At 46.8% G+C, this 16,935-nt stretch overlaps 2 protein-coding genes across 7 annotated transcripts in view; both read right to left on the reverse strand.

Moving 5' to 3' along the window:
- Window positions 1-70: 70 nt before the first annotated feature.
- On the reverse strand, window positions 71-12,420 carry ATF1 (activating transcription factor 1). 4 transcript variants are annotated; one of them, XM_039705846.1, is made up of 9 exons: window positions 12,354-12,420; window positions 8,084-8,197; window positions 6,747-6,875; window positions 5,383-5,483; window positions 4,952-5,082; window positions 4,081-4,260; window positions 3,829-3,988; window positions 2,834-2,987; window positions 71-2,730 (listed from the first exon to the last, which is right to left on the reverse strand). In XM_039705846.1, the coding sequence occupies exons 2-8, from the start codon at window positions 8,192-8,194 to the stop codon at window positions 2,843-2,845; spliced, it is 957 nt and encodes a 318-aa protein (XP_039561780.1). In that variant the 5' UTR covers window positions 8,195-8,197; window positions 12,354-12,420; the 3' UTR covers window positions 71-2,730; window positions 2,834-2,842. The 4 variants fall into 4 exon arrangements, with proteins under 4 accessions (XP_039561780.1, XP_039561779.1, XP_039561781.1 ...); XM_039705845.1 differs by having other exon boundaries at window positions 71-2,987; XM_039705847.1 differs by having other exon boundaries at window positions 71-2,987; window positions 8,128-8,197; window positions 12,354-12,419.
- A 939-nt stretch (window positions 12,421-13,359) lies between these two features.
- The window catches only part of DIP2B (disco interacting protein 2 homolog B), a 61,309-nt gene continuing 57,733 nt past the window's right edge, over window positions 13,360-16,935 (reverse strand). For 2 of the 3 annotated variants that reach the window (XM_039705844.1, XM_039705843.1), the window contains one exon: window positions 16,581-16,833. In XM_039705844.1, coding sequence (XP_039561778.1) covers window positions 16,581-16,833 — 253 coding nt within the window. Of the gene's footprint in view, window positions 16,834-16,935 lie in introns of all 3 variants that reach the window. The other variant, XM_039705842.1, reaches the window with a different exon arrangement.

The following is a 16,935-nucleotide window of genomic DNA, read 5'->3' on the forward strand; positions in this document are numbered from 1 at the left end:
CACAGGTATTCACACCTGGTCACCACCACTGCAGCTCTAACTTCAATAAAATAAATAGGGACCAGCAGAATTGTAATATTTTAGCGACTTTATTTACCAAGATCAAAATTTGCAACCATTAATTGTTTCAACAACTATTTACAATTCATGGAAAGCACGGACTGTTTGGAACCAACCAGCAGAACAGCATCAGCTGCTGCATCTTTTACCCTCAGGAATGAGATTTTACTCTTTAAAATCGAGATTTGAAAGTAAATCCAAACTAAGAACTTCATGATCAGTGCTTAAAGAGCGAACTTGTGTTACTGTTTAATATTCCCATGATGAAAAACCAGCTGTTCTTTCCAACACAGTATTTTAAGAGTATAAAAATGGACTCCTGGTGTGTCTGGCAGGACAGGTGCTTCCCTTGCTGGATACAAGAAGAATTGGCCACCAGGTTTTTACAGTCTTAACACTTGATAGTTTTTGTTTATTATTGTTCCATCTTACAAAAGGAAAAAAGAGAACACAGTGAGGACCAGCTACCACAGAGTTCCCAAAGCAGTTCAGAACTGTAGGTCAAACCCTCTCCCACATGCCAGGTTACCCACAGCTGAGGAAAGGTCCAGTTCTCTGAGGTGCATGTTCCAGGCACATTCCAGGCTGTTCAGTTCTCCTGAAATTCCACCAAAGAAACGGGAAACACCGACACCTCTCCAGGAGCAGCTCCCTCAGTTTAGGACTTTCCCAACCTTATTTCTGATGTGTCACAAAGCTTTTTTTCTGACATGATGGCAACCAGGAGTCCCACTCCAGCCTGGCCTAAAGGAAATGCACTGGGACTTGTGGCCACAACAATCAGAGGCTTAGGAACTTCAGGGAAAAAAAAAATATCCTTTTCTAGCCCACTAACCAGGAGATTGTGGAATGCAGATTCCTCATGGCAAAGAGCTCTGCTTGCTAAAAGTCCATGAATTCCCAAAGGAGTAAAACCAAAAATACTGACTGACCATGGGATTACACATCCAGGGAGGGAGCACAGCTTGGAATTCCATCCAGATCTGAGCTAGCACGACACACACGCAGCTCTAACACCTCAGAACAGCAGAACAGTCATTGTGTAATTCCCGCTGACAGAACTGGAGGCAGGATTCAATCCCAGCTAGGAAAATGGTTTCTTACTCATGCAAGAAGCACTGCAGTCACCTACAGCACCTGCCCAAGAGCACGGCCTGACCAGCAGGGTCACACCTTGCCCAGGAGCGTGTCCTGCCCACAGCCAGACAGCCCTGGGGGTCTCCAAGAATGGAGATTCCCCAGGTAAAGGAGTCCTGATCATGTTAAACTTTTGATTTTCACCTGAAACAAATTTAAATTGTACAAACTGGACTCTCTGACACAATGAGATCTAATGTGCAGATATTGTCAACTCTGGGGAGTAAAAAGCCCTAATTTCTTTTTTTTTCCTCTTTTTTCCCCCCCAATACTCTTTAGGATCTGTTTTTTCTGCAAGTTGCCTACAGACATACAAAATTAATTCAAGTATCTCCTACACCAAAGAGGATCTCATTTGACTTTGTTCTATCCATAAAAATATATCCTTGAAAATCTGGTTCACAAAATATTTCATTTGGTTACTAAAATGAAAGATATAAACTGTCAAAATACGTATAGAAACTCAATTTCAGGTTTTGTAAAGATCACAATTTAGCTACAAAATATACCAACCATCTCCCTGTTTGCAATATAGTATTTGCTTACAAAGATACCATTACTTTGCAAAATAGCTCCTACCTTACAAAATTAGGCTGGAAATTGTAATTTTGCACTACTTCCAGCAATAAACCAGAGATTAGAACCTCATAACCCTTTGGTATAGATCTTTCATTTTTCACTACATCATTTTTCTTCTATTTGGTTTCATGTTCCAAAGCCCAGGAGAATCCCCAGCCAGGACAAGCACTGAGTCTTTAATTGTAGATATGATCAGCACACAATTGAATTTTCAATGATCGACGTTCCTCATGCCCAGAACTAAGAACAAACTCCTGTGAAATTAAAAACTTTGAGAAGTTGAATCTCAGAAATTCTTCAGAACTGTTGTCACCCATCCTTGTCCCTCACACTGTGCTTTAAGATCATTGATGTGTTGAATTCTCTAGGAAAATCAACACAATTTTCTGTGCCTCAGACACTTCCAGGACCAGGCCTCTTGCTGCCTTCTGCAGATCCTTCCCCAATCTGATGAACACGGCAAACATGGAAAAAAAATCATCCCAACTTTTAAAATTGTCATCTGAGAAAGAGTAAAAACATAATTTATACCTCGAGCAAAGTATCAGCTTTTTTATCATCTGCACCTGTAAATACCAACTTACAGGTTAAAATAAAAATATTTACAGACAAATAACTGAAGGAAAAAGGCTTGAAAAAGAGTAAGAAATCAAAACATACACTGGTTATAAATGTTACTAATAATGTCAGCTCTGGCAAGGATTCTGTTTCATCCATGTTTTCTTTGTAACCAAATTTTGCCTCCCTTATTAGAGGCATTCATAGGAATTTTCAAAGAAACTCTCATCACCTGCCTTGCCACACGTGACCGTCCTTCCACTGTAGCTGCAATCTTGAATTCAGCAGTTTCCAGTTGTGCCAGCAGGAATTTTGGTGAGGTTTTCTTGTTTCCTCTTTGTACTTTGTCACCAACATGTTGTAAAGAAAATCTATAGAGTCTTTGAGCTGTGAAATCTAGGTAGAAAAGTTTCATTTTTGACCTTTCATCTAGTTTAAAAAATTCAGTATAAAAAAAAAATTCTCCTCTGATATTTCACCAGTCCCCAAAGGTTTTTACCTTCTCTTCTTACACACTTTTATGACAGTAAAGATCTTTCAAAGTTTTTAGCTCTTCAATTAGAGTTTTGTTCTGATTTTCCAGGACTGCCACTCGATTTTCCAAACATTTCACATACTCCTTCTTCTTCCTACGGCACTCCCGGGCAGCCTCTCTGCAACAGAGAAGCAGAGTTCTTGATTTGAGCTGTGAGATCTATTTTCTGAACGTCACAATACTGACCAACACGAGAGAGCTGAAACTGCAGTGAGGAACAAAACCGAGCCAAAACTGCCTGAGGGGAGCAGGAAATGCAGCAGGATCTGGTAACACATGGCAGCCAGTCTGCAGGGGAAACCCAGTTTTGGCTTCTGCACACTGTGAGACTCAAGGGAACACGTCTTGGTCACAATTTCCCATGTTTGGGTCACCATCTCCCACGAGCCCAGGTGTGCTCAGGTGGGGAAGGAGGCCAAGGGCACCTGGGCTGCACCAGCCATGGTGTGGCACAGCCCCAGGGCAGGGATTGCCCCCCACTGTTGAGGCCCCTCCAGTTCTGGACCCTCACTGAAAGAGAAATATGGATGGGCTGGAGCACATGGAGAAGGGTCTGGAGAACTCCTGAGGGAACTGGGCAAGGGGCTCAGCCTGGAGAAAAGGAGGCTCAGGGGGGAACCTCCTCCCTCTCCACAACTCCCTGACATGAGGGGCAGCCAGGAGTGGGGGGTTAGGCTCTGTTCCCAGGGAACAGGGACAGGACAAGAGGAAACAGCCTCAAGCTGTGCCAGGGGAGGTTCTGGTTGGACATCAAGGGGATTTTTTCCATGGAAAGGATGGTCAGGCACTGGCAGGAGCTGCTCAGGGAGGTCTGGAGTCCCCATCCCTGGATGTGGCACTCTGTGCTCCAGTGGAGATCTGTCACAGCTTGGACTTTATGATCCTGGAAGGATTTTCCAACCTCAGTGATTGCACGTGATTAAACTCACCACCCCAGCAGCTCAGGTGCACTGACGTACCTGTTCTTCATCAGCCTGATCTCTCGTTTCAGCTGTGGGTCATCTGTCTTGCTGCTCTGGGATGTCAGAGTGACAGGGGATGTCATCACCACCGTCTGGGGCAGGGAGGAGGTGGTGGGCGTGGTGCGGATCTGGTACGTCTGCATGTCCCCAGAGGCAGCTGGGGACACAAACGGGGACACAAACGGGGCAGCATTAGCAGGTGGCACTCACGGTGACGGGGCTGTCACCACATCCCCAGGGGGTACTCACTCTGCACCACCACCTGGTTGCTGGGCACCAGGATCTGCTGCCCGTCCGAGGTCTGGGCGTACTGCAGGATGGTGGTCCCGGGCTGGGAGCCGCCGGCGTTGGCCATGGTCAGGGTCTGCAGCCCCTGCACCCCGTCCGCCCCCGGCCCCGCCAGCTGCAGCCCGTTGGCTGCGATGGCAACTGTGAGGGAAGGCACAGGGAAAGAGCATTTGGAGCTGCACAGCAGAAAATACAGGTGAATCACAGTATCTCAGAATGGGCTGGGCTGGGAGGGATCTCACAGCCCATCCAGTGCCAGCCCCTGCCATGGCAGGGACACCTCCCCCAGCCCAGGCTGCTCCAAGCCCTCTCCAGCCTGGCCCTGGACACTGCCAGGGATGCAGGGGCACCACAGCTGCACTGGGCACCCTGTGCCAGGGCCTGCCCACCCTCACAGGATGGAGAGGAGCAGCTATGAAGCACCACAAACACCAAGTGGGAACATCAAAAGAACAAACCCTAATTTTTTGTACCTCTCTGATACCACAGGAGCCTTTTAGTGTGGCCTATAATATTATACATACATAATATATATATATATTTATGTTTATATATCTAGTTCTGTGTCTTCACTGAAGTATTGGGTTAAATCCAGCAAAGAACAATGCTGTGTGCTCCATACCAACACCCTTAAATGTCTTAATGTGCAAAATTTAAAATTACAGAGCACTGAGCTTATCTGATCTGTAGATATCAGGTACTTCTATGTACTAGCTTTATTGAGTACTAGATAATAACCAACTTTTGTCCTTCATCTCACTCAAATACTTAATGAAATCTGTATTTTGAGGCAAGTAGAAGAAAAACTGTGAGAATATTTTGGGTAACATACTGTACTGTCCAGTGCTTGTCTGGTAGATGGGCGTGGGAACGGACATGGAGGTGACAGTGGAGACCCCAGGACTTTCCTCATCTCCTTTTCTATCCCGTGCGTCTTCAGAAGAAAGATCTTTCAAAATTTTTCTGTGGAAAAAGGAGTCTGACATTTGACTGCACTCCTCACTTCAGTAAAATGATACAACTGAGTAAAATTACAGCTGGTGAACATTTTGCCCTTTACAAAATCCCGCTGAGGTCAATCTCCAGTTAGTGGAGTCAAAGTTTCCTCACTGCAGTGATGGCTCAGAAAGTTCAGTGCATGAACAGATTCACTGCATGTTTCAAGGGAAACAACCTGGAGGGCAGCAGAATATTGAAAACCATGGAAGGGGCTGTTGTTTTGGTTTCAAATACAAACACCAAGTGTACCAATCACACCCGTACCGGTAGGATGGACGACGAGCCAAGATGCCTCGAGCCTTCTGAGAGGAGCCAATGCTGTCTGAGGAGTCCTGAGAATCCTCACTCTCAGACAAGGAAGATACCTGGTGAGAAAGGGAACAGGAGCACCAGCGATGTACAGGACGAACACAGAAAGCACCTGGAATCTTTTATGTAGAAAAGGAGCAGTGGGGTTTGTTGGTCAGAATGTAAAAGTCCAGTGAAAAGAATATTTAAGGTAGCAGCATATCAGGGAGTAAATATGCAAAGTACTAGCTACAATTTTCATTATTCCACTGTGTGCTCGTGCAGTTCAAAGTGTTATTTTGTCTCTGATGCTCCTTATTAGTGAACAAAACATTTATTTGCTCTTATCCGTGTGCAGAGGAATGCACAGAGCTCTGGGAAAAGCCTCTCACTGAACTGCAGAGACAGAGCAGCCTATGGTCAGCAGGAAAAAAAAACCTGCTCATGTTGTACTTTGTTTTTCCCTCCATCAAGGCCACAGTGTTCACAAATTACAGAAAAGAAATTAATCCAGTCAGTGGAGACTGTGCAACCAGGGGGAGGGAAAAGGAAAGAGACTTACAGAGACACAAGCACCAAGAAGCAGCCAAGGCAGATGCCTGAGTGCTTCCAGCAGTGACACATGTTCTCCTCTCCCTGCTCTGGTGTTACAGCAGTGACAGCTGACAGTCCCTGCCAGGTTTGCTTCTCACGGCTTATCAATGTAGTGTGGTGTGAGGAGTGTGGGACAAGGATCAGGGACAAATTCCTGGGTTTTAGGGCAGCTCCTCCCTCGCCCAGCTGCCAGGGTTTCCCAGTGGAACTCCAGGTCCCCAAGGGCTCTGCAGCAGGGACTGAGAGGAGCAGGAACAGACTCACTGGAACCTGGGCACCTCTTGGAAGGGACTCTTACAGAAATCCCATGGCAAGTGAGTTAGAGACACAAGCAGAGACCTGGGTACCACTGAAATGGAGTTACAGCACAAGAGAGCACCCAGCAGCTCATTCCCCTTCATGCAGACTCATTTTAATCCACTACTGAATTACTCTTTTATTCCCCACTCCCTCTTTGGGTGTCAGACCCCAGCTGACTAACAGGCCACCAACTACAGAGCTGTGGATTGGATTTTTTTTAAAGGGAGGTGACATGAAATGGTTTCATTTTGACTCCACAGGTGATTTCCCACGAGGAAGAATTTCAAGGCCAAATGAGGGACCCCACAGGGCTGTCCTTGGATTGCTCACTGTCTCTTACAGCAGGACACAAAGGCAGCTGGGTCAGAGAAGCCTCTGTGCACCTTTTCCCATCTTGTCACCTACACAAGTGCAGATGTGGGGTGTTTAAAGCATTGTGGAGTTACCTGCACGGTTTGCACCTGAGGGGAGTGGATCACAGAGGAGGACTGAGCTGTCTGAATGACTCCCTGGACCTGGACTTGCTCTCCAGGAAGCTGAACGACTGTGAGGGGAGCAGAACCTCTGAGAGACATCTACAACAGACCAAAAACCAGCAGTAAAACCTTTGTGCCACAGGACTCAGGAAGTGCAACTCGTGGAGGAAAACCATTAGCAGCTTGTTTTAATTCTAATTAAGTCACAAAAGTACCTTTAAAGATGCACATTTTTTAGACATTATTTGCATATGAAAAAGGCTGAAACAGTTCGTTATTTCCTTTGATTGGAGAAAAATCAAATGTGGCATTATGTCACATAATCAAATATGTGATCATTTGTAACATATTAAAAACATGAAAATGCTTCAGCTTCCTAGAGGATTTGTAGTTTTGATGTTGAACTCACATGAGTCTTTACACTTTAATTCAATTTATATTGTTCACATTTCCATATATTGCCAAAACAAAAATAATTCAAGTTACACATGTAGATTGTAAGTAAAGAACCCCTTCTGTAATTAAATTCCTTCAGTGCTTTTATGAATCTGAAATACATGAGAAGATGAAGAGATCATTAAAGTACACACAGCTGAAATTCCATTTATTGCTACTTTTGTGTAGTAACTTACAATACTAAGGGACAATCAGAATTTTATATAAAAACAGATCAGAAAACCAGCCTGGAAACAAACCCCAGGACACCAGCTGATATTGTCTCCTTTCCTATATCTAAATTTTGCATGAAAATCCCAATTGCCTCCACAGGATAAATAGTGGATGAGCTGCAAAACATTGCTTTTCCCCAGGAAAACCCTCCTGGAAGGATCCTCTCTTTCACCAGTTCTAAGGTTAAAGCTCTGACACAGATATTACCTTAGAGGAAAAAACTCCATTTTCAAGTTCATATGGTTTATTAGATTAAATATGTTCATGTTGGGCTAAAATAAAGGGTTTCCATGGTGCTGAGCACCCAGGATTGCTGCTACTACAAAAGGAGCTGGAAATGCTTTTTTCTAAGGAAAAAAAAATGAAACCAGGCCCTCATTTTATTCCTGAGCAGCTCCTGTGGTCGACTAACCCCAAATCTGGGCTGCACTTCTGCATTGTACAAACACAAAAAAAAATAGCTTTTAAACACTTTTATAATTAATTTGATGTCATCCACCATCAAACACACACATTTTCCTTAGCCTCTTTCTGTTTTTTCTTCTCTTGAGTGCTTCCAAGAATGGATCTAGTCTGTAGCACACAAAAGCAGCCCTGAACTGCCTGAAAGGTTTGCTGAGATCCAGCCCAGGCTTTACCTGTTGAGCAATATGAGAGAGCTGAGCTGCCTGCAGGGTTGTACCTTGTACAGCTGAGGGCTGGGACGTAACAGAGCTGCTGCTGCCGCCCTTGTGCACCTCTTCCATCATCAGCTAGGAGAAAACCAGTTAAATCCAGTTAGTCATGAATGTGGACAGCAGACAGGTGCCCAGCTCCAGCAGAGTTTATACCCTCAGTGCCTGATGATTCTGGTCTCCCTGGGATGTGCTGAATGAGCTCTTGGCCCTGTGTTGTCATTATTAAGGCACAGCCTGGATTTTTGGCACTTCCCATCAACAGCCGGAGCCCTTCTGTGTCTCCTCAGTGGGACCTTGCCCTGCTCATCCCTGTGGGTTTGGGCAGGTGAAGCCCCACACCTTGGTCACCTCCTGAGGCCTGGGAACAGCAGGAGTGCAGGCTGGGAATGGAACAGGTTTGGTCTGTGCTGTAAAGGACACACAGAATGGGACTGGTTTGGGCTGGGAGGGACCTTAAAGCCCATCCAGTGCCACCCCTGACATGGGCACGGACACCTTTCACTACCCCAGGTTGCTCCCAGCCTTGTCCAACCTGGCCTTGGACACTTCCAGGGATGGCACAGCTCCAACTTCTCTGGGCAACCTGTGCCAGGGCCTCACCATCCTGCTTTAATCCCATTAATATCCAATTCCTAATATCTCATCTAACCCTGCTCTCTTTCACTTTGAAGGATGATCCAGGAAGAAAATCAAGATTCTTTATACTAAAGAATATCTTTCTCTAAGTAAGATAATTTCCAAAAATATTTTAGCCAAGCCACCAGCCAAACCTATTTTAAACTATCTGAAGGTGTATAAAAACAAACCAGGGACTCAAATCAAAGCGAAGGGAATTTTGAATTTTAAGAGTCACTCTGTCCTGATGTAATGCAGTCAGCAACACTTCTCTCATGTCTAAGATTTTATATTTAACTGTTCAACGTCTTGCCAGCATCCCCCCTCGGATTCTGGGGGATTCAGGGATGCACAAATGCAGGTTTCAGCTGGGGGGAGTGGGCGGACCAGCCTGGAGCATTAAAAGCTGATGGGTGAGTGTTAAACATTTTGTCACAGAAGGTTTGAAAGTGTTGAAAGGACAGTTGCTATGAGACTGGAAATTACATTTCTTTCTGTGGAAATGTGAGTCATTGATTTTTCCCTGCTGAGCCCAACCACAGCACGCAGCCCAGTGAAGGCTCCTGGGGGGAAGAGTCAACCAAGAGCAGAGTCCTGCTCACTGCAGGACCCCCAGAAAATCACCAAAGCAGGGCTTTGCAGGGAGAAAACAGGTGGCTGATACAAGAGACTGTGATGGATGGAGCAGCTCTGCTGTGAGGAAAGGCTGGGAGAACTGGGATTGTTCAGCCTGGAAAAGAAAAGCTTCAGGGTAACCTGACTGTGCCTTTGCAGGAGCTGCAGGGAGGATGGAGAGAGAGCATTTGCAAGGGCCTGGAGTGACAGGACATGGGGAGTGGCTTCCCACTGACAGATGGCAGGGCTGGACGGGACATTGGGAAGGATTCCTCCCTGGCAGGGTGGGCAGGCCCTGGCACAGGGTGCCCAGAGCAGCTGTGGCTGCCCCTGGATCCCTGGCAGTGCCCAAGGCCAGGATGGACAGGGCTTGGGGCAAGCTGGGATGGTGGAAGGAGACCCTGCCCATGGCAGGGAGGTGGAATGAGATGTTCCTTAAGGTCAGGTCTCTTCCAGCCCAAACAACTCCATGGTTCCGTGTGTCCTTTACAGCACAGCCCAAACCTTCCCCAGCCAATGATGCAGCTTCCCAACGTCCTCGTGGCTGCAAACATCGACCACTTCAAGATTATGAGCAGAATTCAGGACAAACCTGCAGTGGACAAACTGTCCTCAAACATAGTTTTAGATTTTATAAAGCAAAATCTACATTCTGCACTCTGCAAAGTGTCCCAGGTAACCAGGGCCCCTCAAACTGAACTCCAGGAAGCAGCAAAAATGACAATAAATTTCCAGTGCTACAGAAACCTCTGTTCATTTCTGTAGTACAAAACCACAGCCTGCCCTCCTTGCTCTCTGCTATTCGTTTCTCTATCTTACTGTTCCATGAAAGACTCAAAAAGAGGCTGCAAGAAACAGTGAAACCACCCCAAAGAAGCACCCCAGGGGGAAAGAACAGAGGGTTTTGCTGACCTTTCTCTCACTGCTGCGAAGTTCTGCTTACAGGAATAAAAGACAAAAGTATTTCCCATTAGAAATACGAGTTTTGAGTTTAGTTCATCTCTGCTTGCTCTGGACTATTTAATTATTCATCCAACATCAGTCAATAAAAAGATTCAGCAAGGATTGCAACAAGACGGAAATTCATCCTGCACCTCACGGCCTCTGGGGACGTGAGTGTCACACAAGACTCCCCTGCCTTTAACTTTATTTAGCTGGAAAACCAGGAATTTCCCCCTGGAATGGGAGAAAAACCTCAACCTGCAGGTCTCAAGCTCTAAGAAGCACCAAAAAGGGGAATATTTGAACACAGTCACCCCCTGGATAAAACTGCTCTGACAGCTGAATTTTATTTATTTAGCTGAAAGCAGGTGCTCTCTTTGGGGTGAAGGAAGAATTCTGCTGTCACAGAGCACTGACAAGAGGAGCAACACCAAGGCTTCATTGTCCAGAGAATGATTATTGTCCCAGTCTGTACAAACACCACTTGTTTATAACCAGACAGGTAAGGGTGACGATGTTCACAGTAAACCCAAAGTCTCCATGCAGCTCCACCTCAAAAGTCATTTAACTGAAAGGATTTTGCAGCAGCAGCTCGTGAAATCTGCTTTAAGGAGCTCCTAAAATTCTGGGCATCATCTCCCTCCAGCCAAGAAAACTCATCCTACTTCAAAGCTGAGCCTCAAACCCACCTTCCTTTGAAACATAAACTGGAATGTCACAGCTCTCAGAGTTCACAGACACCCTCCAAATACCTCCGAGTGCATGAACCACCACACAAACCCACCAGGAACACCCGACACGCTCAAGGAGCATCAATTAAAAAAGAAAACCCATTCCCACAACTTCCCTAATTCTGTAAATTCCCTAAAATGCTACAGAGAGCACCAGAGGAAGAAAGCAAGCTGTGTTTTGCAAACTGAGTAGAAGAAAGGTCTGAATGATGTTTCATCACTGAAATATTGTGGGAGCCAATTGTTTGTATTTTTTAATAACGTCAGAAATCAAGAATATTTGACACAGAATTTTATTCTCAAATAGTGACTGGAGTCAAATTCTGACATTTACAAATTGTACAAAGGGATTTCAAAACGTTTTCTTAAATGATACTTAGGTAATCTTGGGGAATTTGGGGTCCTCAAAATCAGCTGTTTTCAGCACTGAAAATATTCTTTACTTAAATTTGCCATTAAGACACATGGAGAAAATTTGCTCGCCCAGAAAACTCTACTTTTTTCCTCCCAGAAATCAGTAAAAGAGTAAAGGGCAGCACAGCCCACCAGATGTGCCAGAGTGCAAGTGAGCAGTCTCGAGCCAAGGTGCCCAGTCACTGCTCCAGATTCCATTCCAAAACCACACAAAGTTATTCCTTAAAACTCCAGGAGCGCTTTCCTCAGAGGATTTCTCCCACTCCCCTCCACCCAGCACCAGCCCGTACAGGAACATCCCCTGACAGGAGCATCGGAAATAAACGCTGCAACCTAAAGATGTCAATATTCTATCCGCATCAGGGATCTGATGGTTGTGAGGGAAAAATAGCCCAGAGATCATTTATACGATCATTTCCATCATTTATACCGCTCTGGATCCACCCGATCCTCACTGAGCACTGAAGGCTCAGACACGGGTCTGGGGCAAAATTCATACGGAACAGGTAACGACGCCCATTAACGGCGGCTCAGTTAGAGATAAAACTGAGTTTGTCAGCGGGCAGGGCTCGGAGATCCAGCCACCGCTGGCCGGGACCGGCTGGAGCCGCGGTCACCCCCAGAGCGCCTTTCCCCCATCCCCGAGGGGAGCGGGACCCGGGGTGCTCCGGCTCCCTCCAGAAGCCTTTCCCCATCCCCGGGGCGAAGGGGCGCGGGCCCGGCAGCAGCCCCAGGCCGCAGGGCAGCGCCGCAGGCCCGGCTGCGGTGGGAACTCCCCGCGGCTTCCGCAGCGGCCGCCGCGCCGAGGCCGCGGCCTGCGCCCGTCCCCTCACGGCCCGCGGGGGCGGAGGGGGGAGGAAGGAGCGGCGGGCGGGCCGAGGGGGACGGGGCGGCCTCCCCAGACCCGCGCTTACCTCAGAGCCCCGCAGGGCCGCGCGTGGGGAGCGCCGGAGCCGCCGCCGGGTCCCGGCCCCGGTCCCCCGCCGGCGGGAGCGGCGCGGCGCGGGCGCGAACCCGCGCTCGGGGAGCGGGATCGGGATCGGGATCGCCGCCGGGAAAATCCCGAAATTCCCGATATTCCCCAAATCCCCGCGCCCAGCCGTGGGCAAAGGGCAGCGCGGCCGGGTTCTAGCGGCACGTCCCGGCCGGAATGTGGCGGGGCTGTGGCCGCGATTCCTCCCGGCCGGGCCGGTGGCACTGAGGGGTTTGGTTCCCTCGGGGTTATCCCACAGCGATTTTAGGGTCACGGTAAGGTTCTGGGATCCAGTCGGTGCCCCCCTCATGGGACAGCTCCTCAGCCATCACTGGGGAGCTCAGGAAATTCAGGGTTCCCCGCAGAGCACCAGCTGCAGCCAAGCACCTCCAGAACAGGAACCTGATTTCCACAGGATCCCGGAATTCCTGAGGCTGGAAAATCCCTCCGAGACCATCGATCCAGCCTTGTCCCCAGCCCAGAGCTCTGGGTGGCACCTGCGGCCCCTCCTGGGACACCTCCCTGGGCAGCCCCGGTTCCTGCCCCCTTTCCATGGGAATTCCTGCTGTGCCCACCCTGAGCCCCCTGTCCCTGTTCCCGGGGATAAATCCCAAACCCCCCGGCTGTCCCCTCCTGGCAGGAGCTGTGCAGAGGCAGAAATTCCCCCTGATCCCCCTTTTCTCCAGCCGAGCCCCTTTCCCAGCTCCCTCAGGGTTCTCCAGCCCTTTCCTTAGCTCTGCTCCTTGCTCTCATCCCCAAAGCTGCAGGTACAGGACACTGCCCAGCCCAGCTCCTTCACACCCCCACAGCTCCAACACTCCATAAAACTGACAAAATAGAAGATACTTACAAGTTCTCCCTCTGCCCAGGATCAATTTTAACCCACATTTTCTTCCTTAAAAATAAAATTCCTTCATGGAAACAGCGCTGGAAGGACTAAACAAGCAACCAGGCATCAATATTTATTAACACAAGACAAAGGAAACACAATCAATGCGTTAATGGGACACTGTCCAGCCAGGTGTTAAATTTAAAAACGTAACTAATCTAATTTTAAATAAATAAAACCTTTATACATAATTACAGAATGCCGGAGTCTGGATTGGACAATGGGAAAGAGGTTGACAGAAATAAAAGCAAAAAAAATGCATCTAGGGCTAAAATTGATCTGGTTTTTATAACCTTATTTTAGGACAGTTAGTAGGACACAGCTGAATTGATTTAAACCAGAAATGAAGTGCAAATTCTAACAAAAAGGGACAAAACTGTCCTGTTCCCACAGCGTTTGCTCAGAGAAGATTCAGAAACAGTGAGACACACACAATATACCTCAGTCCAGTGGGAAGCATTCCCAGTTTTTCAGTTTCACTGCAGTTAAGTTGCAACCCAAGGGGCAAGAAAAGGGAATAATGTGCCCTGTGCAACCCCAGCAGCTGCAGTCACACCAGGGGGAGAGGCTGATTTTTGGGAAAAGCACCCAGCCCTGCCCACCTGCCAGTGTGTGGAGTGAAGAATCTTGATTTGTTCCCCAAAAAAATGGAAAGATCATCCCCAGCTACAGAGGGAGGAGTGGAATGATCTGTGGAAGGCTCGTGGCAATTCCTGAGCAGAGCTGGGGGTGGAATTTGGGGGATTCCAGAGCCCCAGCTCCATCCTCCTCCTCTCCAGCACCGCGGGAAATGGATTTACAGAAAACTCTCAAAGCACTCAGGGAATTCAGGGAAGCCAAACTGAGCAGCTTCTCCTTGTCCCTGGAATGTTCTCTCATCCCATGGGCAGCGTCCTGCAGTTCTCCAGCACACAGAAATGGAACGTGCTGGAAAATGTGGAGCACACAGGAAACTGGCAGGATAAAACCTCAAACCACAGGAAGCTATCAGTACCTACCCAAACCAAAAAATAAGGGAAAAAAAAAAAAGATCAATCCAGTCACAACCAAAAATGCCATTTCAGGAATTTCACCTGCCACATTTGATGGAATTAACACACATGTAGTTTTATTTGTGAAAAATCCCAAATAAAAATAAAAGACAATCCTGGAATTGGACTTAAAATCTACTTTCAGTGGACAAAAAATGTTTGTTGAAACAATTTATCTAAAGCCTTGAGTAAAGAAAAAGTTTCAAGACCACCAGTTTTCCCTGGAAAAGTCACACTGGAGTGAAGCTGCTTGGCCAGGCCTGGGCTGTGCAGGAAACACAAAAATGGTGACAAAGAACATGGAATAACAGGAATTTTCTGGCTGAAAGGGGAGAACAACCTTTATGCACTTTACACCCAAAATACCTGCAGGACCAACTGTTTTAGTCTTTGACCTGCCACTGTCCCCACTTTGTGTTCAATTTGTTAAAACTAAATACACTGAAGATTTTGTGCAGATTCTGCAGTGTTGGCTGATACTGTGGAAAACACAGACAAGGTTCCAAAATGTGCCCCTGAAACCCAAAGTGTTTGCAAAGAACCTTAAGTCCAGACTTGCCATGAAACTTCCAGTTTCTATTTTCCCACCAAATATTTTTCAAAAATATCCTTTGAAACTTCTGAGTTTTCAAGCTCCTGTTTTCAGTGAGGGGCCACCAGGATGCAGCAGGAGCTTGTCAAGGACACAGCTGGGGTTTGCTCGTGGATCCACTGGCCTCTGCTCCAGTAACTGCCACAGGATCTTCCAAGTCCACACCACAAACCTTTTAAAAACTGCCTAAAAACTTTGCGTGAGGTAATCTGGAACATTTGAAAAGTTTATTTACACTGTATACCACATCTGACTCAAAAAACCCTGTTGCAGGATCTGGTAGCAGCTACCAAAGCTTCCAAAATCATATATTAGCACCCAGAGAAGTGTAATTGCTGTTAAAAGACGAAGAATTAAAAAAAAAAAAAAAAGAAAAGACATAATTTTGAGTCAAAGCTCAACCATCAGCTCTCTCCCAGCCCTGCTTCCCAGCAGGAAGAGCTTGTACCTGCTGCTTTCAGGTTTCTCTTTCTTCCCATTCCCTAAGCTGGAGCTGACACAGGATGTGGAAGGCTGGGATAGCAATTTTCACAATGTTATTTAACAATGTGTTTGCCAGAATTACTGGATCCTCCAGTAAAAAAAAAAAAAATTGTGTCCAACTTAAACCTGGAATTCTCCTGTTCTTTTGGGGAATGCTTTGAGGAAAGCATTTTTGTTTGCTCCCAGTTTGCAGTACAGCCTGTTCGCAGTAGTTCTGCCCTGGCTGCAGGGAGCTGAAGGAATCCCAGAGGAAGGGCACAAGCAGGGAATCCACCCGTGTGTCACCCTGAGGAATGGTTTTCCTTTCCACACCTGGTGCCACAGGATGAGGCAGAGGCTGTGCCTCAGTTCCTTCCTTGCACTGCCATTTCTCCCCAGTTCCATGCTGAATTCAGCCTCCTGGAGAAAGATGTGCCTTAAAACCAAAGGGTTCTACACACTTCTGGCCAGAATAAAGATAGAAATGAAATCAGAAACCTGGGGAAGGTGGGAGCATCTCACATTGTGTCTAAGCCAATGCCAGGATGCTGAGGACCACAAAAGTCACCTGTCCTTAGAAACATCAACCTTCAGCTGTCCTCACTTAGCCAAGTTAATTTTCTATCTAAGTGAATTATGTATAATAATATTTACATATTTAAAATATAGGCAAAATTCTTTTTAAATTCCAGAAATCTCTATATGAATAAGTAACTCTGATTCTGTAAGTTATTGATTTGGTCATGGCACAATTGTCAATAAGTTGTTTGATCCCGTGGGATGAACAGCTCCAGATGCAAAGGAGATCATGGAGTAGGGAACTGCAGAACTCTGATGACCCTTTTCTTAATAGTTTATTATCTTAACTAAATAAACCCACCCCTTATAGAATCCTAACCCGGGATTAGATAAAAATACAAATATGTACAACGGGTGAAAAAGTAACACTACTGTAAAGGCCTTGGGGATTTCGTAGCTCGCACACTTTCCCCCTTTGCAGCTCTCTAAAGCTCATGGTTCAGTAAACTGTTACAAACGTTTGCTGTTGCTTCTCCCATTTCCTTCACCCCACCAGGACTGAAACCCCCAGGACAGGAGGGAGGGAATGTGGCAGCAACCTCAAACTTTAGATCAAGTATTAGTAATTTTCACCAGCTTTGCTTCCATAACCACCCTGATCACTGCGTGCTCCCATCACATGTTGTAGGCCACGTAAATGGGGTCCAGCTGATCTGCCAGGAAACTGTCCCGGAGGTGCATCCGTTGTTTCTCTCCTCGGGAATTGATGGGGATGACTCCAGGATCCACCACCACCACCACACCCACTATCAAGTAATGCTCCTCCAGGACCACGTTGGTAACCAGAGGAACCAAATCCAGAGCCTCCTGCTCACAGCCACACAGCTCCACCACCACCACCAGCAGGTTGGTCCAGGTGAACACGGCACTGAAATGACAGAGGAAAAACAACACAAACCAAATTATTGCCACAAAGATCCAAAGTTTTCAGTTCTTTATCCTTAGATGGAGATCACCTGCTTTGGGCTGT

This window comes from Passer montanus, unplaced genomic scaffold (genome assembly GCF_014805655.1).
Source record: "Passer montanus isolate IOZ18808 unplaced genomic scaffold, ASM1480565v1 scaffold187, whole genome shotgun sequence".
Lineage (NCBI taxonomy): Eukaryota > Metazoa > Chordata > Aves > Passeriformes > Passeridae > Passer > Passer montanus.